Raw genomic sequence first — 22,135 nt, forward strand, 5'->3', positions numbered from 1 at the left:
TAAGCGCTTGCTGTCATCATAGGTGGAGGACCCTTCCAGCTTATCCCTCCAGAACTTGCACCAAGAATTTCCATCCTTAGGACAATACAGATGTTGTTTCTCCAGAGGAAGACTTTCAGTAATGATCATATGATGCTGAATAGCTTTAATGCTATTTTTTATGCTCTTCAAGTCACCTTTGTTATGTCTTATGGCATTGCCATAGTAATTTTGCATCTTGTCAATTAGCCTGTCACTTAACCGACCCCTTCCAGATACTCCTTTTCCATCTGAAAGTTTCTGCCCTCTCATCCTGGCTTTGTATTTTCTAAGTGCACTTCCAAGCCTTTTTTGTACATGTCCAACACATTCCTCTTTACAAACAACATAATCATCACCATACTTCTTGCTCATGGCCTCTTTTACTCTCCCAAATCAGCTACTGTCACCATCTCCCACAAATGTAGAGTACTTGAGATTCCTTTGGTCAATACTCCTGCTGAATATTTCAATGGCAGCTGCTGCTTCCATCTCCTCTGACGAAACATGATGATTTATTTGGCAAATATGACCATCTTTCCAAGTTTTGTATTCATCAGATTCTTTGTTCATGGCATTGTGAGCTTTGCATTCATGGCAGATGAGTGATTTCACGCTATAATCTAGGATTTTTCCTGTGTCAACAGAGATAACAAAGACAACTCCAATTTTAGAAGAATGTCCTCTTTTCTGCCATGTGCCATCAACTGTGACAGCAACATTTGCCACTTGTTGAACATTTATCTCTTCCAAGTCTCTAGGTCTTTCAACAGAGATCTTTTGAAAAAGCCTTTGTGCAGCTTCTTGCATACGATTTTTAGCATTTGCCATAACAGCCTTCTCAATCTGAATAAGATGTTTGTTGTAGGCCTTTTTTGTAACAGGGGGTGACAAATTCATTCCAGCACAAAAATTAATCAGTCCAGCGTGACCAAATTGATGTGATGCTAGAACCGACCTCCTGTTTACTTCATGAGCTCCCCCGCCCTTACCGTCAACACGTTTGCTGGTTTTCAAGGGAGTCTCTACTGTGCAAGATGAACACCTTAAAAACAAAGATTCGGACAAACCTTCTCTCTCGTCGTTTCTTTGGTATAATTGAAGCTTGGAGCCTGTCGATTGGCATAGACTACAAATTGCAGCGGTAGACATACGTTCATCCAAAAGTATGGCATCCTGTAGCTTGAAACCAACTGCACGCTGAACTTGACATGAAGATGCAGCTCCAATATGTTTTGCCTTTTCTCTAGTTAAGATGCCCTTCTCGCTTTCAATCGTTTCAAAAGAAGAATTGTGCAATTTTTTAACAGACACGTTTTCTTTGAATGGACTTGAAGATGAAAGCGGTGCTTTGTCATCAAGAACTTGTAGAGAAGAACTTGAAGGACCAGGAGGATCATGCGTGCACTGGCGATCGTCCCGCTTCTGCAATTCTGCCGGTCTCCGGCCATGAAAACCCTTTCTTTTCTTTCGTTTAACTGACCTAAACTTTGATTTAGCTTCTCTAACCATTTTCCCGAAAACAAAACGGAAATAAATGCACCTATTTTCAAAAATCTTCACTGTACTGAAACCGCCATCTTTAAACAGAGGACTGAACAATACATTCCTTGAAACGCAAACATTGCCAGAGGACTGGGACGAGCAAAGGAGGAATGGAACTGAAAGAACCACTTTTCAAGGACTGTGGAATTGTTTTTTGCTGGCAAAAAGCTTCAATTCTTCTAGAGAAAACCCCATAGCAACCAAAGTAAACAAAATTAAACACGTGTGTTGCTATGGAAAAATTAATGACCTCTAAGTAATTAATTGAAAATAAAACGCGGGATTTTCAAATTTTCGAAAAAATAAAAAAGGCACCAAAAAGTCAACAAAATCCTTCATTCAGGAATATATATTCAAAGTTTATGCAAAATTTGAAGTTTTTCCCCAATTTTAGGGTTAACTACCACCTTAACTCATCGACTATATCCCTTGATTATTAATCCATCTTAAAGTTCTCAAATGAATCTTATGGTTTGACCCTGACTTTCTTCTGGTACATCCATACAAAGAAGTGACAACCTTTGTGGCACTTTCTTGGTGGTCAAAAGGCATTGCAGCACTCTAGCATCATATGCTGGGCTACTTTGGGGATCTGTAAAATGGAAACCCACAACCTTGATCATTCACAGCTGTAGGCATATTAAGTAACTATTATTACACATGTATGCAATGCAATACAACTATGGTACTTGCACCTGATGTTTTACAGTTGGAGTATCATTAGGATTAGAACAGGTGGCATTGTTAAATTGTGTAGACAAGAAAGTCTTCATAGACTGCCTGAGCTATTTTATGCCTATTTTAATTTGTTCCTTTGATAATACATACCTGTTTCTGCTGCCAGGAGATGATTATTCAATTCATCTATCATGCCCACTGAAAGCAGAAGTCATGGGATTACTCAACATAAAAGAAACATGAACCAACATCAACAATTTGTGGGTTTTTATTTGTCACAGCCAAAGTTAAATTGGAGAATATATTGTAAAATGCAAATAAAGAAAAATATCTATTAGTGTGGAACGAAATGAGTCCTATGCCATGCAATTAACCCATTGGCATCCAAACCGGCCATTACCGGCCGCGCGCAACGATCCCTGAAATACCCAAACCGGCCGTAACCGGCCGTACAAAATGGCGTCTTGACCAGAGGTGATCTTAGGCCTCTACCCAGTCTCCCTTAGTAAATCTAAATTTTTTGTTGTTATGGAGATTTAGTAGGATAATTGACCAATCATTTGTCGTCTTGTGAGCATATTTTGACAGCTGATAAGAGACCCCACAAGGGCTGGCTTTTTGCCCTTTCGATCACGCGATCAAATTACGCGAAAACAACAGCCGATGCGCCAGATAACGCACCGAACGATTGGGATATTCATGCTTTTTTTTTCGGATTCGGAGGATCCAGGGATCTAAGGGATCTTTTATGGTTTTCCTGTAAGAGGAGCTGATACTAGAGACAAAAATTTTGATTTAGATGGCTTTAAAAGTGACGAAGAAGACGGTGCAAACCAAGCGACCGATGATAAACATGAAGCTCGCTGGAATGATCAGGTCGATAATATTCAAATTCCAGATTTCGTGGCAGCTACTGCTCTTTATTTTGTTTTAGATAATCGTAATGAATTAAATATTTTTCTTAGTTTTCATAGGAGATGATCTATGGGAATTAATGGTAAACGAAACGAGTAGGTATGCCTGTCAAAAACTCTTAAAATCCCCAAGCGCATTGCCTTTTTTCATGCAGTAAGCCACGCAAAATTAAAGGCCTTCGTAGCAATTAACGTCATAATGGACATTGATTAGCTCCCGATTTTAGCTTTATATTGATCAACCGATGGACTTTTTGCAAATAACAAGTTTTTTTTCCTAAAATAAATTGGTAATCAAAGGAATTTTCGCCTTCGGCATACCTCAGAAGATTGGTATCTTCAACAAATGAATCAATCCGACCGTGCGTTTATATTCTCCAAATGCGAGAAAACCTCTAGTGATTTTCTCTGCTGTTTTTCTTGTGTTGTGTAAGTTATCTTTCAGAGAGCACTTTTGTACACAATTTGACCTTGTTTGTTCTCTCATGAAACGTGATAGTGATAGTGATCAATTAATTAAATTAATCTTGCGGTTTTGTGTATTTCGACAAGCAGAAAACTCGTGGTGAAATTTTGTTTCGGCAGCGGCGTTTGTGCACAATTTTTGCACTTATACCTGCAAGAAAACAATGCGATTGGAATAAATTTCAAACAATTTTTATCCATTGAATGGTTAGACTTAACTGTAAATTGCACAAGGCATATTTTGAGTTATAATATATATTTTTCAAGCGCTTTGTTTAGTTAGCGATCAAAAACTTTCTTGATTGCTTAACGCACACTGCTTCGAAAATTCTACCTATACGTTTTCAGTTGAGCCTTAGGACGTGTTTTGAATCACTTCTTAGCAATATTTTTACATCATCTGGAAGTTCACTGTTTCTTTTTCCGTTGAACTTAATTCTAAAACTCAATCTCTTGTGTACATTTACTGCGCATATGGTTTATTTTTAGCGCTCATCTATCACCGTAATTAACATACGTCACGCCGGATAATCAATTAACTATCACACGTGGCAACCCTAGATGTCAATGGGTTAAAAATACTGTGCAACAATTAGCAACTACACACAGCAAAGAATTGCGTGGGTCATTAATTAACATTGGATAATAAAAATAAATTATTAATGCTCATGAATAATTATTACTATAATAGCAAGGGTCTGGGCTCTGGTACTATATATACACCTGACTAACCATGCATAATGAACTGCAAATCAGAATATTTTCAATAATTGAAAATTGTAGGGACCATATGAAAACACACTGATAGTGTTCAATAATAATTATTATTATTGAACACAATCAGTGTTTTTTTCATATGGTCTCAGCAACCTAAATAGCCACTGTAAACGACCACTCAAATGCTTAAACTTTACCTTCAGAGGCATTCTGGCAAGTCCCAGGTTGTACCCTAGCACTGGAAGTCACAATGGAATCTATAGTAATAGAAATTGAGACACAAGCTTAAAGGCCGACAGATTACAGAGAGTCGGCAAACTGTCTGAGCAATCAAATTAGAAACTGGAAACACACGTGTTCGTGTCAATGGCATGCAATGTTAAAGCAAAGGATTGTATTTATTTTACAAATAATATTGTATATTGCTACGTCTTCACAGAAACTAGTATTACCTATCTTTGGCTGCATATATTACTAAGGTGAAAATTGATTGCATCTTCAAAATTTAAGGGACGCTTGAAAAAACAAAAAACCCTACATGATCCCTGATAAATTGCTAGATTCTCAGTCCTTCCAAATTGCCTTGTATTGAATTGCGAAACACCAAAAGAAGTGTTATACAGATTGTTGTTTATTGGAAAATTCACTTATTGTCGCCCCTTTAGTGCTCTAACAGCAATTTAATGCCATTGCTTTGTCAAGATTATCACCACAACAACACCTGCTAAATATTACTTAAGCTACATAGCTTGTACTTATTAAACATTAAACCACAAATTGTTCCAGTCTCCCATATAAAGTATTTGTGAATGTGTCAGTGGAAGTTTCCTGAGAAGACCCTGAAAAAAATGCACCAGAAAAGAAGGATTAAACTTACAGCAAAGTTTCAGTTCCTCTACCAAATACCATAGAAATTAAAGGATGTAATTATAATTCTTTTGCACAATCATCAGGAGTACCCAACGACACAATTTTCAGAATTGACCTGTTATTAACTAAAACGCTTCCTTAGTGGCTGAGAAGACGTTTTTGATTAATATTTAACTTCCGTGGGAAAAAAATATGCGTTCTTCACTACCAGCAAGCTATGAATGTACTACTAACAGATGCCAGCCAGGATTTATGTTCATCATCGTTTTCCCAGCCAGTGAACATATTCTATATCGATTTTCCCAGCAATTTTTATGTGTCCCCGGCTTTTGCCAGCCAGGGCATTATTTCCGACTTAAGTGATCAAAGAACATGACATATGGCCGTGCGAAACATGCAATGTGAACTTTATTCAATGACTTCACGCTAACATGTTATACTTACCTATACTTGAGCGTGCTTAACTCACCCTGGAAAATAATCTGTACATATGTTGGGATAGAATTTGTAAAGTTATGTTGCTGGATGGTGCAATTTGAGGTTTTGGTATGAAGACACCACGACTCCATTTCTTCCAGCTGTTAATCTTGAGTAATAATAACAAAAATAATAATAATAATAATAATAATAATGATAAGTGTAATTTATATAGCACCTATACAATTTAAAAAAAGCTTTAAGCGCTTTACAATTGAAAAGAACCTTATTAATGCACCTGACGAGAGAGGACCACCAGGCCCTTTCGAAACAGCTCTGTATCGCAATGTTTTAATTTTTCTTTTCCTTTACAATTAATTATATATCTATATATATATACCTGAACGAAAAAGAATTTAATTACATCAACCAACTTAAGAAATCCGAAATCAAATTATTTACTCAATTATGTACATCATTAAAAAGAAAGGTTTTCATCTTTGACTTGAAAACATCTAAACTCAGTTTGCATGTCAATTGAATAGCAAGTGTATTATAGAGAAGAGGAGCCGCGGCTAAAAAGGCCCTACCGCCATAACTATTTAAGTTAAATCTTGGACGACTAAGTTATTGAGACTAGACGAACGAAGTTTACGAGTAGGCTTAGAGTGACTAATAAGATCAGAAAGGTATACAGGCGCTGCGCCATTAAGACATTTAAAAGCAAATACCAAGATTTTAAAGTTTATACACCGATTTACAGATAACCAATATAATTACTTTAAAATAGGTGTGATGTGGTCATGCCATGACCACATCATTACTATGCATTTACTCACCGCCCTTACATGAATGGCCGAGAGCATGCATATTAAGTCACAGTAGCATGTGCAGTTGACAGGATCAACCTCGTTACTAGGAGCTCTTCCACTCCAAAACGAAGGGAAAGGTCCTGGGAACGAGTTTATGACAGGATACATCCATTATCCACAGCCAATATTGGAAGCATCCTGTTAAAGGGGCTAGGTCACGCTAGTAGGTAATTTTGTTTAATTTTGTTAATTGTGAGCTCTAAATGTCAAATTGGCAGAAAAAGAGTCTTTCATTTTCAAAATCACGGCCACATAACAACTGAGAATGATTTTCCAGCTTTGTAAATGACATTTTAATATAGACTCTGTAGTTTTGAACAGTTATTTTGATATTTTCGTTAATTCTATGACCATTCGATCAGTGCTGAAATTGCCTAAAATTGTGTGACTAGCCCCTTTAAGTTCATTCAAGTGCATTTTGAATGAACGCTTCATTGTGTAAGTGACAAGATCTCTGGAAACATCATCATTCATTTCGGCTTTCGGTGAATAACACTGACAGCACTCTATCCTGATAATTTACGACACCCTTCTCAATCTTACCCAGTTGTTACTTAATATTTGCGACTTCAATAATGTATATTGCTGGGAATGTTTTTTTTTATGGGAGATAGCAGGGCACAGTCTTTCGTTGACGGCATGGGAAATATCTGCGTAACGGCACCAAACATGCAGCTGTCAGCAAGGCAGATTCTTTCCTTGACGGTAGAGGAAATGTCCAATAAACAGCAAAGAACAGGTACATTATAGTAGGGCATAGTCTTTCGTTGACAGCATAGGAAATGTCTGCTTATCGGCATGGTACATACAGGTGCCAGAAAGGCACGGTCTTTTTTTGGCGTTTTGACGTGTTTCTTTGATTTCACGAGAAATGTCTGATGAAAGGTGCAGTATATGCAGGGTCCCAGGTACGACAAACTAAATCTTTTGTTTACGGCAAGGCAAACGCCTCATGAGCGGCACAGTATGTGAAAGGTCCCAGTTAGGACCCAGTTAGTTTGTTTACGACAGAGGAAAGGTCTGATTAACGACGTAGCAAGAGTATTATGGTGAACGACACAGTAAATTTAGGTGTGTTTTGGAATGGGCTTTGGTTGACGTCAGAGGAATTGTATGATGAACGGCAAAGGACGTGCAGGTGCCCGTCAGGGCAAATTAAATCTTCCTTTTACGGCAAGGAAATGTTTGATGAAGGACGTAGTAAGCAGTATACTTCTTTGACGACAGAGCAAATGTATGATGAACGACACGGTATATAGAGGTCTCTTTTTGCAATGGTATTTGGTCGATGGTAGAGGAAATCTCTGATGAACGGCACAGTGCACGGAGGTGCCAGCAAGGCACAGTTCTTTTTTTAAACGGCAAAGAAAATAAATGCATGATGAACGACGCAGTAAGCAGTATTTCTTTGACGGCAAAGGAAATGTATGATGAACGACACGGTGCGTACAGGTGGCAATAAGGCACAGTCTTTCTTTGACGGCTAAGAAAATGTCTGATGAACAACGTGGTACGCAGTCTTTTTTCTGACGGCAGAGGGAATGTATTATGAAGGGCACCGTATAAGTAAGTCTCTTTTTGCCATGGTGTTTAGTCGATGGTCGGAGGAAATGTCTGACGACCGGCACACTGCACGGAGGTTCCAGTAAGGCATAGTCTTTCTTTAATGGCGAGGAAATACCTGATAAACGACGTAGTATCGCAAAGTATTTTTGGATGGCAGAGGAAATGCATGATGAACGGCCCAGTACGCGCAGGTAACAATAAAGAACAGTCTTTCTTCGATCGCACAGGAAATGTCGCATGAACAGCACGCTGCGTATACTTCTTGACGCTAGAGGTAACGTATGATGAACGTTACAATATATGTATGTCTTTTCTTGCCACGGTATTTGGTTAATGGTAGAGGAAATGTCCAGGCTGATGAACGGCACAGGAAGGGTATTTCTTCAGTTACCGGCAAAGTAAATATCTGATAAACGACGCAGTACGGCAACAAATGTCATTTATTGCATAACCTGCACGTTATGCAATAAATTATACATTGGTGAGACAGGTAGACGACTAGGTGACCGATTCCGCGAACACCTTCGCGATGTTGAGAAGAATGACAAGGATGCATCCAAGCCAGTCGCTCGCCATTTTAATCTGCCTAACCACTCCAAAAAACACACGGCTATCTGCGGCCTTTCCCTACATCTAGGTACGACGGAAAGCCGCAAGAATCTGGAACAAAAATTCATCTTTCAAATCGGCACCCTTAATCCTCACGGTATTAACGAACGCTTTTCATTTAACTAATATATTCCTATTTTTCACGTTGCCATGTTACCACCAATAGCGTAGCTCCTACTCTACTATAAAAACTACACGTAACCCATAATCCCTCCATTCGCTCTGACGAAGGGCTAACGCTCGAAACGTCGGCTTTTAGAATCTCTGTACGGTGGCCAATTTACATTATCAACTCCGTTGATGAAACCAAATTTTTGTATACAAAGGAAATATCTGCATGATGAACGACGTAGCACGCAGTATTTCTTTGACGACAAAGGAAATGTATAAAAATCGCCGCATTTTCGAGCCCAGCGCGAAAATTCGCTCCAAAAACAAAGAGAGAAAATTCGCCGCATTTTCGAGACCTACAGCGCGAAAAACCAAAAGCGTATAATTTCGCTTGTTGTACGCGAAATTTCGTGGTGTGGTTTGTAAAGATCGATCACGTATCGATCGGCTATTCAGTTTTGTAAACAACTGCAGTCACTTTGACAGCACTTTGATGATCAGTACATGTATTTTGGAAATAGTTCAGTAGTTGTGTCCGTTTCAATTCTTTACAAAATTCGCCCTTTGTAATGTGTTTTATTCATCTTTCTCGGCAGAGAAGACTCGACAAAACATATGCAATTTCAATCCTTTGGTTGTGAGGACAAACTGTTGTCAACAATGCAAAGCCTGTAAATATAAAAGAGCCGGCGAGTGTTATCTTGTAATGGTTCCCGGGTCTACATTTTTATTACACCTGAAGTGTTTATTGACAAAGCTTACTTACCAATTTTCAGGATAACTTTTAACTTTTTGGCAGGCGCCGGCAAGTCATGGCAGTGAAAAGAACATCAATGGTGCCATTTCCATTTGATGAGAAACTTTGAATTCAGCGGTAAAAGACTTTAAATACATAGCTTAAAAGCCTTGCGTGATTGCAGCTTCTTTGTTATTATTATTTTTGACCAGGGAAGAGCACTGTACGATACCTTTCGACTTTCATTCCACACATGTGCGAGTTGTCAGTGAATGCGAATTTTCGCTCGAAATTTCGGAACGAATTATCGGTCAAAGCGAATTTTCGCTCGAAAATTCGCGTCAACTTAAACAATAGGCATTGCGAAAATTCGGCGAATTTTCTGCGAACTTTCGCGCTGGACAAAAATTCGCCATTTTTCGTCGAAAAGCCCCGAAATTTGCGAATTTCGTCGAATTACGTTCTCATTACTTTTTCACAATACTGTACGTTGAACGGCAAAGTACATGCAGGAGTCATTTAAGGTACATTAAATCTCTTTTTGACGGTAGAGGAAGTTTATGGTAAACAATAATTATAGTATCTGCAGATGTCACTAAAGGCTCTCTCTTTTCCAGAGCAAATAGCAAGTAAAACAACGCGGTACGTGCAGGTGTCTCGTTAATGGAAGAAGAAATGTTTGATGAACGGTGGGGTAAAGGCAAGTGCAGACGTCTTTCGTGATGTAATGAAATCCATTGAACATTGATTGTTCGCGATGGTAAGCGATGAGTTAATATTGATCATGACATGTGATGAAGGCAGAGTCAACGGAAGAAATACACTTAAACAAGCAATGACCCCATATTTTGTTCCAATGTTGATATGATGAGATGACAAGGAAAGTCCTCATTTTTTCGATGCTCCTTTTTTGGCCGACTGGCATGATGATTATTTAAATGGTAGCAGGACACTGATCCATCGACACAGAGAGGCGCGCATTTCACAAAATAAATTAGCACAAAAGCAAAGTCTTTTAATCAGGTGAGAGACCAAGGACCTCTAACATCAATTCCAGACGCAAGCGTGGTGCGTCTTTGTATGACCAAGAAAATCCATTTGTTTTTCCATTGCAAACATCCCGGATGGTGCAAAGGACAGCAACCCCGCAACTTCCACAGCCGACATTTGATACGGATGAGCTTCCTGGCTGATCCGGCATCGCAATTATGAAGCGCTTTATTTTCGTCCATTTTGAGGGTAGAAATCTATCATTCTTTGTCACTTGGCTAATTATTTTAATGATTTCCTGTGCATTTCTATTAAGTTCGTGAGGAATAGGAGAGTGAAAGCCATCGTCGAAGAAAACTGTCGGATCATCCACTGAGAAAATGGCAAGTCCCCAATGGTTCGAGTTTATGTGAACCGGCATAAACATGTGCATGACGCTGTCTAGATCATACTTGACACAGATGTTACCCACAACATTCTCAAAAACTTTGCCAGTGGATAGAAAAGACGGAAGTAGAATATTGTTACGTTCTTGTCTGTTTTCGTTGGAAATATCGCAATATTTCTGTCCCAAAAAATTCAAAATTTTGTCTGATAGATATCTCTCACCACATAATTGAGTTCCTGGGACGTGATTTTATAACCGTCGTAGGATGACAGGTAAGTACCCTCGAAGTTCCACCTGTCTAATAAAGCTTGCGTGATGTCCTCTGTAAACGCTGACAAATGGAAAGTACTTTGAAGCCATGCCTTCTCGAATTCTACCTCTGCGCGTAGATGTTTCAAACGATGGAATCTTTGTAATACCATTATACCACGTTGGTTAAAGATACCATACAATGGGATCTTGACTAATTTTTCAGCGGCATCATTTGTGCATTTGACAAGTTCTTTCTCTATATCCAAAAGAACCGATTGTGGCGGTAGTTTGCTTACTCGTAGAGGGTCTGTAAGTACACTCTTATTGTTGCTCAGTGAAAACGTCTTCAAAGTTTCATCAACGTCAGGGAATTTCGTTTCAGCAATCAATCGCCTTGGAAAACAAAAATTGTCATTTCGTCGAAGCACTTCCCCGATAACTCCCATTTCCAACGCCATTTCGTCTTCAGGAATATCATCTACATTTATGACTCTTGAGTAATTCTTCTTGGTCACTTGAACAGACCTTTCCTCACCTTTGACATAGGAATTTGTAAGAAACTCTGCTTGTCTTTCATTCGTGTAGGTGGCCATATTTGAAGTCTTTGACGACAATGCAGAGTTTGATTTCGGAGGCGAAGGAGGTAAAAAAACGGTTTCGCCATCGTTGCCATCATGAATTGCGGCTAAAGAGGCACGGAAAGCCTTTCCCTTGTCTTTTGCTCTAATGAAGTTTTTCTTCTTTGATAGTCCCTCTTTCCTTTCTTTGGATGATGTCTTGTTGTCATCAGCGTTTTTCTTGCTGTTGCAACGTGAGCCCCTCTTCTTCTTTTGGCGTTGCAGTTTATCGTCTTCAGCGACTTTACACGGCATCTTCGTGGACTGTTGATCCATGGTCTCGTGCTGTTTCTTGGGAGAATCTGATCTGCTAACCATTGGTTGAAAAGGCCTTGATTTTGAGCTTTTAGGTGCGATGTCTTGACTTTCTGTGGTGTCAGTTACGCTGTCTTGCATCGTAGATAAGGTAGAATAGCCAGGTTTTCCCTCGTGAACCTTAACCGGTTTGGTCTCTTGCATTTCGTCCTTGCGAAAAGAAGATGCTCTTAGAGTCATCTCTTTTCCCTTCTTCATACTCTTCTTTGATTCTTCTATACAAGTTCTTCTCCTTTTGTTTGAAATAACACGGGCAGCATCGGGATCGATCTTGTGCTTTCTCTTTCTTCGAAACAAAGATGTTGATTCAAATTTGATTGCTCTGTTAAAATACGACGCTGGAAGCCACATGTCCTCATCGGACTGATACCCCTTGAAGCGAACTTTGTTCTCGTACGTCAAAGAGTCCTTGAACAAACGTCTTTGCAAGACATCTTCAATCTCGTAAAAGTCTTCAGGCAAAGGATCTCAGATGAAGCTTCTTCTGTTTCGTCTAATTTAACATCTCCCCTGCTGACAAATCCCATTTCATTTAGTAGCTTCTTGGATGCCTCATGCAGCTTATAGCACCCTGCGCTATTTTCGCCGACGGGAATAAGTTTAACAGCACCGAGTATGGAAGATGATGCTCTCCATTGTGTTAGTCCCAAGGAAGACTGTGAATGGTACAGATCACCAGACGCAGATTGTTGATAAACAGAGAAACGCACTCTGATGGACAAGTCACCATTCAACTGGAAGCTTGATACATCTGCGCGGTCTTTGCATGTTTGGATTGCCTCAACGCGAACGATATCAAAAATCTTCTTCCCCTTGAAAGACGATTTTAAGGCTACATTTGAAAATTTGATGATATCATGTTTTGGGTCGAGAGGTGCCTTACCCGGAAGGTACTTTGCAGCCCAATGGCGTTTCTGACGACATCGCGCAATGTACTCCCTCGGAAGAAGAAGCTTCAACGCTTGTTTTATGTGTATAAATGTAGTTTTTCCACCAACGGATTTGGAAATTTTCCATTTCTGGGCATTTCCTCCTCTATCAGATCCTTCTCTTTCCTCTTCGCCTTCGAAATTCTCTTCTTTGTATTCTTCTTCTTCTTTGCCTTCTTTTTCCCTCTTCTCGTTAACGCCTTCGTTCTCGGCATTCGAATTCTCAAGGTCCTGCTCGAGGTCACAGAAACAGTCTTTGACAGAGGTGTAGGTCTTGTCCAACATGTTGAAGTCATCTGGCAAGTCTCCATCTATCTGAACTGCAGACCAACAGGATGATCAAAGCGGTATGGAACTTCCCAGTAGTCGCTTTCTTTCAGCAGCTGTACCGCCTCAAGTGGCATGTACTTTTCAAACAACAACTGGCCATTTCTAACACCCCGAAAATGAGCTTGCCTCTGTTCCCCAAGAAAAGCTTTATACTCGGGTGGGTAATTGTATGATACTCCTTCACTTAGAGTGGACTTATAAAATGCAAAGGCTTTTTGCCTCCTGTTGGATGACTGTTTTACTTTCGCTCCAGCTTGTGCGAGGCGCTGCTTGGCGTTGATGTTGAACTGAACCTTGAGCTCTTATCTAACATATCGGCAAAGGTCGGCTGAGCATCCAAAGACTGAATTTCAGTGGTCTTCCCTTGAATCTCGCTGATGATTCTCTCAGTTGATTTTGTACCTGTATTGTACAGAGAACTTGCAGAGGGACCAAGGTGTTTAAAATGCAAGAACATAGAGTTCTAAAGTGTGACGTCACGTTGCCATGGCGCTAAAAAATGCAGTTCTAAACAAAAGAACGCGTCCCTCGTGCGACCTTTGTGTAGAAGAGGTCAAGTGGGTAATTATCGTTTAGAAAAGCAAAAGGAGAGTTACCATAAGGTTTATTTACGTTTTTGTTCATAGTAGAAGCCCTTTAGTTTTAAAATTGAAAGAAAACGCGGTTAAAACGATTGTAATGGTTCAGTGCTTTGCGCCCGACTGCAACCATCAATCGGAAAGTCACACGTGCAGATTTTTTAGTTTCCCTAGCAGGGAAAAAAAGCGAATGAATGCAGGAGATGGATTCGTCTATTGAGGTCAGTAAATTATTATTATTAAGGATGTAGTTTTCATATACTTTGTCGAATTGAAGAATGCGGTGAGACCGAAAGTACGGTCCGTTTCCACGATCGATATTAATGGCGGTGGCCGTGTTACTCGCGGTGTATTTGTCGCCTAGAAGTCTATGTTTTTATCTATTTCCTGTGGTTATTACTATTTCTCTTACTTTGACTTTAAGAGTCTCTTTCTTTTACGTGAATAATGAAGAGAAATTAAGAATTTGTATTTTCAACATTTTTGAATGAGGGAATGTTATTTTATCTTGCCGCTTCCAGTCTTCTTCTGATAATTATTCGAGCAATTGTTTGTATAAAAGTGCAGGTAAGGCTAAAATTTCCCTTTTCTCTTTAGGAGACAAGACAGAGAGCCAGGGAAGCATTCCCGAGTTTGCAGCTGCCATTTCAGGGATGGGAACAAAAGTAATGGCCCTGAGAGTTTCAAGAGGAACCAAAATAAACTTTTTCCTGCAGAACAAGGAACCAAACCAAAAAAGAAAAAATCGAGCCAGCCAGGAAGGAGTCTGTGTATGCAAGAAGTGATAGAGGCTGCAAGGGAGAAAATTAAATCCCAACAAGTGCCTGAGAGATCTGAATCAAGTACAAAGGAAATTGTTTTAGAAGCAGAGCTAGAACAAGCAAAAATGGAAATAACTGACTTGAAAGAAAAGATTGGATACTTAAAAAATCATTACACAGTTTCTACATTGAATGAAGATGTTTTGAAGATGGAAACTGGGCTCCCAACTAGAGATGTTTTCAACATTGTTGTCAGTTATACAGAAAGGTTCAAAGATGAAATCAATTACTTTGCTGGCTGGAGAGTCGAATCGATCAGATTTGAAGACCAAATATTTATTACATTAATGAAAGTCAGACAAAATTACACAAATCTTCATCTTGCTCAATTATTTAGCTGTAGTGTATCCACAAGTGCAAATATTGTTACTACATTCATCCATGTTATCCATTCAATTTTATTTACTGATCTCATGACATCAATCCCTTCTAGGGATAAGAACAAACTGTCTGCCCCGTCATCATTTAATCAATTTGGGTCTTGTAGGGTAGTAATAGACTGTACGGACATCGAGATCGCCATACCAGGATTAATGAGCCAGCAAAATGCTACTTACTCGAGTTATAGAGGAATGCATTCTTTTAAAGTCATTGTGGGTGTTGCACCAAATGGTGTAATTACCTATGTCAGTAAGCTATATCCAGGTTCGATATCTGATAAAGCAATTGTGCAGCAATCTGGATTGTTAAATCACCTGACTGCTGGGGATTTGGTCCTAGCCGACAAAGGCTTTCTGATTCAGGACCTTGTACCAAATGGTGTTCAGTAAATATTCCACCTTTTCTAAACAATGGGACATTCACTGAAAGTGAAGCACAGGCAACAAAGGCCATCGCAAAATGTAGAATTCATGTTGAGAGGGCAAATGCTCGGCTTAAAGATTTTAAGATATTAAGCTTTATTCCTTCATATTTACGCTGTCATGCAGACATTATTTTTCAGCTGTGTGCATCACTTGTCAATTTGCAGTTCCCACTGATCAAAGAGGGATGTGAAGGATATGAATTTGATTAAGTTAAACATTTATAATATTAAATCATCTTACTTAGAAAACATTTTTGTTTTGTCACATTGTGTGGTTCCAAAAAATATTCATACCTCCTCCAAAGATGGTTCTTTGGTTTGAACCTCCCCCGCCTGGAATTTTTAGCTTAGCTTCATGCTTTATTTAAAAATTGGCTGTTGAGACCCCATTCACCTTGAAATTTCCAAAGACCACCCTAATGGTGGGCATAGATATTTTCTGGAACTGCAAAATAGAGAAAAAATACTCAGAAATTTTCAAATGCCTTTTTTTCATTTATTTGGAACAAAAAATCAGTTCCCATGATTAGCTGGCCTTGAAATATTTGATTTCCTCTGTTCACTTGATAGTAATGTAATGCGTCAATTATCAGAAAATAACTATAATTGTCCCTCAACAATCTTTGGGAAGAGATTTTCAAAATAAAACTGGGTGAGTTTTGTGATGTTTTCACTCCAGGCCTCATCCTTTGCTATTTTCAAGACAACTGCATCTTTACTTGTCCAGACAACAAAGTAGCAAAACTTCCTCCGACTAAAATATATTTCCCCTTGCACCTGATGCCAATAAACGTGGTCTTGCTTTAAAGCATATTGGCCATTTTCACATTTCTTTAGGCAGAAATTGGGTGAGGTGTTGACTGCCTCTTCAATAGTCATGTTTCTTTCCGTATAAGGGCATTTGGCCTCCAGAACAGATTCCTCATCCACGATCCCATCTGGGGAGGCGCCAAGAATACCAGACAAATCAAGCCAAATTCCAGTTTCCTGGACAGTCTTTCCGGTTAGATTGGTAAAAGCTTTCACAGCTTCAGCCTCATTGTTTACCCCCCACTGCACTGCTTTTACCTTTGATAAGTCATATTCCCCCATGAGTCGTTTAAGAAGTGAAGGGGTGACCCTTTTAGCATTAAGAACAGAACCGAAATTGCTTGCAGTGAGCCGTCCTCGTCTTGCAATGTGCCAGGCTGGGTTGTCTCGTTGACCCACAGTCTTTTGGCTGACTTGAAGGACATCCACTTCAGTGATTTTAGCTTTGCGCACTAAGACATCCAGCTGTTGCTGAGCACCTATGGCTTGGAGGAAGTCCTCTGAATAGATGATTTCTTCAATGGTGGGTATAGATAATTGGGCTGGGGGTGCAGGTTCTGGACACATAAGCCAGCATAAACAAGTGAACCTCTCATATTCCTTCAAGCGAAAATAGAGGGCAGAGCGGTCTACTGTGGTGGGAGATCTAGAAATTGCCACATACTTCTTTGGCATTGGAAACATTTCTTCCACTGCCAACAAGGACAGGGAGCTGTTTGTTTTCCTTTTCCTCCACTGGCATTCAATATCTGTGCGCCCTATATTATGAATGCCATGTATAAAGAGAGCAGCTGCATGACTACATTGAAATTTCCCCCGTGGGCATTCACAGTCCGTCAATTTTATACCAAATTGCTCATCCAGGTATATCTATAAATGAAAATTAAAAGTATTGTAGTTCAGGCGATGTATTGTGAAACTTAGATTAGTTTAAGATAACAAGAAATTAGCTTGTCAAACTGGCTCTACTATTTAAGCAAAACAGCTCGTTGTACTTGAGAAATTGCTATGCCCTCAATCTAAAAATGTGAAATATAAAGGAAAACAACCATCCAACAAGTGGAATAACAGCAAAGATTTCCTCTGCTATTCACGATCGATCAATTGAATTCGACTTTCACTTACCGTGACTTTATAGACCTTTTTCTTCATACTTGCGTGGACCTCTCCTCGCAAAACACCTTGGTTGTAAGTTACCGATTCAATATGGTCGGATTTATAATGATTTTCCCCTCGCTCAATCGATTTTTTCTCTTCAGCAAAGAAAGATAGCAAAGATGCGATCATGAGCGACGCCATTTTGAAAACGGGCGTGCGTTTGTTTAGAACTGAATATTTTGCTCCCATGGAAACGTGACGTAAGGGCTTTAGGACTCTATTGCAAGCTGGTAAAGTGAAGCAGCAGCAAATAGAATCTCTGCTGTCATGTAGCATCCATTTGTCAGGAATTTACCCCGTTTTGATGGGTCAGATTTAGCACCTGCTTTGGAATTCAAAGGCATTTTTTGTAGCTCCAAAAGTCTTCTCCACAGACGGAGAATAATGATGGCACTCGAGACAGAAGTCTACCCTTCGAAATGGCTCAATGAGGCCACAAACGGCTCTGATGTACAAGCTTGTTGCTTCAGACCCTGGGATGTGTTCATCAAGAAGATCTGCTATGTTGGTTGTGAAAAGCCTTTCGCATGCATCTGAGTTCTGATCGCAGAAATATATTAAGAGAAGGTCGGTAGCATTAAACCCACAATCCAAGCCCAAGTTCTGGCAGCGATTTTTTAAATCGCGGAGATGTTGGATTGTTGGCAGTCGTATAGTCCTTCCGCCTTCTTCCCAGAATGTCAACTCTCTTGTCTCGTACTTCAGGTTTTTAAGGAACAATCTCTGTTCATGGTCGTAGTCAAGGCAAGCTATCGCAGGAAGGTGCCAGTAGTACGGGGCAACGAATCTTTCTCCTTCAACTCCTAATCCCAGAAAAACTACACCATCTTCTACTTCTTGCTTCGTTGGCGTCATCAACTTATGAGCAGCTGATAATGAGAAACCAGCAGAATCAGTGGAGTATGTCAAAAGATTTATAGGCACTTGACGGACATTCCCTGATTCTGTATAATAGCAAAGGTTTCTTAACTCCTCCCAGTATCTCAAGAGATGACTTGCTCTGTAACCTTTGTCGATGGTTGGCCACAAACAGTAGATAAGTGCTGGCTTGTCAAACGATGCCAAGGCTGTAAAGTTGTGGATGGAGACATTTTTTGCAAGTTGGTGACTTTCGAGGAGTTGGTTGACCAATCTCTTAAGTGCATCAAAATCATCTTTGTCCCCTTTTGAAGGTTCTCTACGCGGAATTTTGACGATCTCATTTCTCCGGTTTTCTACGTCAGGTGTCCAACCTTTCCCTAAAATGACAACTTCTCCCGAGTTTGATAAACGCGGCTGAAGGAATCTCAAGCTTCGAGCCCCATCACTAGCCTCATTTACTGGGGAACCTTTGTAACGATGTGCTGCGTGTTCGAGTACCTTATGATTAATTCCTGCATCAAGTCGCTCTTCTTTCCTATGAGTTGAAGCGGTAGTATTACCCGCCAATCCAAACGTGTCAGCTAACAATGAGTAATTAGTGGAGCCAAGTTCATTTCTGAATAGACCACTTATGTCCTTTATCAGCTCCAGGAAGTGATTGTTATTTCGTTTTGCCAGCTTTGACGTTAGATTTCGGATCACAGTAATTTGCACTGGATTTGAATGTGATACACCCATTTTGAACAGCCGGATAAGATCGAGAATCAATTTTTCCTCATCACAACTCAGACACGCATCCATTAAACATCTTTCCCACTCATTTGAAGACAGCTTGACTCTGGAAAGATTCATAACGTTTCTTTCTGCCTCCTTTCTTCGTCTCGTCTCAGTCTTAAGAGCACTTTGTAGTTCATGTCTTTTGGCGTAACGTTGGTTGAACCCACAAATTCCAATCCTGTCCTGTATACCTTTTAACTGTCCTTTTTCTCTGTGCCTCATAAGATCTTTTAATTCCCTCAGTTGCTTGCAACAGCTGCTGCATGTATAAGGACTTTCACCTTGAAACAACGCTTCACCAGTACAAGGTGGTTCAATACTTTTAATGCTGCCATCAATTTGGACACTTCGGCCATAGAGATCTATGGTGCACCTCATTGGCACATAAATAGACCGGAAGCTGTTGTTGGCCTTTTCAAGTACATCTTTTGCGTCCACAGGATGCACATCCCTCCAGGTTTTATAATCACGACACTTTTCGTGCCCTTCCATGGTGCGAAAGCATGATATCTCGCCCCTATTGACTTGGCTCTGGAAGATGAATTTTGCTGTCAGGCGTCTGATTTGGCGCTTATCGGCAAAGTGTTTAATGACCTCCGGATCCCATAGATGATGGCACGCAACTTTTCCTTTCTTAGATTGCTGAAAACGATTCGGAGGTCTCTGCTCGTTTAAAGGACAGAAGAACTTGCGGATGGACTGTTGAGCATTTGATTTTCTCTTACCATCCAAAGATTGTTGTTGGGGATACTCTCTTAAGACATTTGTGGTGTCATCTGTTGCGGCGAAAAATTGTATTGCATGTCTGTGGCTCTCAGAGTTGGCATGTTCTCTGACTTGCATTAGACCTGTAAACTTCAATGTGGCGGTACCTGCCATAATGGCATCCAATGAAGCTTGGGTTCTACACCTTAGGCGAGGATGGGCCTTACCATGTTCAACGGCCCACTTCTGGTAAGGGATGCAAACCTTGCATAAAAAAGTACTTTTATGGAGCTGGCTAAACTGCAGGAATTTGTCTCCTTCAAAGGTGAAAGTCACATCCTTCCTTGCCAGCTGGCCAACCTTCACTGGAGGGAACGATGCAGCCACAAGTGCTCTAAGCTGGCAGTCGAAGAGGCTGGCCGTGCTCTTACTACGCTTCTGGATGGTCATTCGTTCCATATCCATTGAATTGCTGTTTTCGAAAATCGCTTCCAGGTACTCCTTAAAACTCTTCGGCTTTCCTGGTAGATTGCTCGGCAACAAGCGATTGACTTTTTTGTGAAAACGTTGAAATAATGCCTCCTTTTCCACATCATCACTTCGAGAATCGTCTCCAAAGGGGGGTGAATCTGATAGTTGGACTGCATCACGTTTATTTGAGGGATTCAACATCAAACTACTGTCCACTTCTTCATTGCTTGTTATAGACTCCGCAATACTTACGCTTTCGAATTCCCCTATGCTTTTAATACTGTCATTATCATTATGCGAAAAATGTAGAATTTCGTCTTCGTAGAAATGCGACCGCTCTGTGACTAGATCATCCTCCAAAATGGTGTTGTTGTCATCGTCACCGTCGCTATCTTTGCCGGTTACTAATTTTTGATCATTGTACACGAATTCAAGTACAGGTTGTTTCTCAGGGGAACAAGTGATCGTTTTCGTACCATGGCATACATTCCCTTTGCCGTCACAGTACTGGGAACCTGGAACACTCTCGCCACCAGTCTTCGCTTTAATTTCGCCAATAGCACCCAATTGCTCTGCTTGAAAACATTCTTCGCCGTTGTTTCTGACCTCAGTCATATTGGAGGTTGGTCGTTCGATGATCTTGATACCGATGTAAGATTTCTTCTTTTTCTTCGGTAAAGACACTGTAGTGAGGTGCCCTTTGCCAACGACATGACGTCCAAACAAGGAAAAGAAAAGCTCACTGTGTTGCTCCAACAGACCCATTTTTATAAATCCTCGGAAACTTTGCCACAGACATTCTCCTTTCAACGACATCAGTTGAAGAGCCTGGGGCTAAATTGCAATTGGCCCAATTTACAACTGTTTCGATATTCACTTGGGCTAGACACTTCAAAAGAAACCCCTGGTATCCTACATTTTTAATTTTTTTTCTAACGACATTCACACTGTCAATTTTTTTTATGGCTGTTCCAAAGTGAGAGAAAAATATATCCTTCTGGTCGTTTGGAGTCATAGGAAAACTGTTACAGAACGCTTGCCAGATTTCATCTTTTTTGAAGTAATGCTTATTACTCCCGTTGTCTTGTAAAGGAGACACATTCTCTTTTACCCACTTTTCAACAAGCATCGCTGTCAATACCATCTGATTAACAATGAAAAACGACACGTTACTTGAATAAAGTAATACCCATTGTATAGACTGCTGGCAGTCTGTTTTTCTCGGTCATACCACCCTTGTCTCGCCTTCTTCTCTACACAGCCAACGCCATACCGTCCTTTCGAGTTCGCGATGACTAAGCGCTCGTCCTAGTGACCCTTAGAGAAAAAACCGGCTGCCAGCAGACTACCCATTATACGCAGGTTAAAATTTTAAACATAGATGATGTTTAGAGACCTCCACGTAGGGGTCTTCACCACCATCGCCAGAGTCAGTTGTAAGAGCTGCGTATTGTGTTAAGCAATATTGGTGAAGAAAAAAAACTTCCTGCTCTTAATGGTGTCTTAAAACTGGTTTTCTACGATTGCCCCGATACAGCTCTTGTACCCCGACAAAATTCGTATTGCTGCAGTATCAAATTTGTTCATTCCGTAAACAGCAAACAGCAATTCCATGTTTTGAGTTCCTATTACGAGGCACAAAGCAATGTGTCTATCATTTCGATCACTCTTAGGAGAATCTGCATATGTTAAAACAGATTTCTCTAAAGATAGCAAAAATTAAATGCATACCTTGAGTATCCCTATTGCTGTTTCAAAAATACCCACCCACCACTCGCTTTTGAATACCTAAAAAAAAATATTCACCAGT

At 40.1% G+C, this 22,135-nt stretch overlaps 1 protein-coding gene and 2 pseudogenes across 1 annotated transcript; 1 reads left to right on the top strand and 2 right to left on the bottom strand.

The window, feature by feature from the left end:
• The window catches only part of LOC138050940 (uncharacterized), a 2,103-nt pseudogene extending 573 nt beyond the window's left edge, over positions 1-1,530 (bottom strand).
• A 12,269-nt stretch (positions 1,531-13,799) lies between these two features.
• On the top strand, positions 13,800-15,753 carry LOC138050358 (uncharacterized; annotated as a pseudogene).
• Positions 15,754-16,143: 390 nt separating this feature from the next.
• On the bottom strand, positions 16,144-17,652 carry LOC138050359 (uncharacterized). The gene is made up of 2 exons (XM_068896704.1): positions 17,479-17,652; positions 16,144-17,223 (listed from the first exon to the last, which is right to left on the bottom strand). Exons 1-2 carry the CDS (start codon positions 17,650-17,652, stop codon positions 16,144-16,146), a joined length of 1,254 nt encoding a protein of 417 aa, XP_068752805.1.
• Positions 17,653-22,135: the final 4,483 nt, after the last annotated feature.

This window comes from Montipora capricornis, chromosome 6 (genome assembly GCF_036669925.1).
Source record: "Montipora capricornis isolate CH-2021 chromosome 6, ASM3666992v2, whole genome shotgun sequence".
Classification (NCBI taxonomy): Eukaryota; Metazoa; Cnidaria; class Anthozoa; order Scleractinia; family Acroporidae; genus Montipora; species Montipora capricornis.

Excerpts from the sequence above, each read along its gene's own strand:
- LOC138050359 (XM_068896704.1), bottom strand. The coding sequence starts at position 17,652 with ATGGCGTCGCTCATGATCGCATCTTTGCTATCTTTCTTTGCTGAAGAG. Across the intron at positions 17,224-17,478 it reads AAAAGGTCTATAAAGTCACG|ATATACCTGGATGAGCAATT; the intron begins GTAAGTGAAAGT and ends TTTCATTTATAG.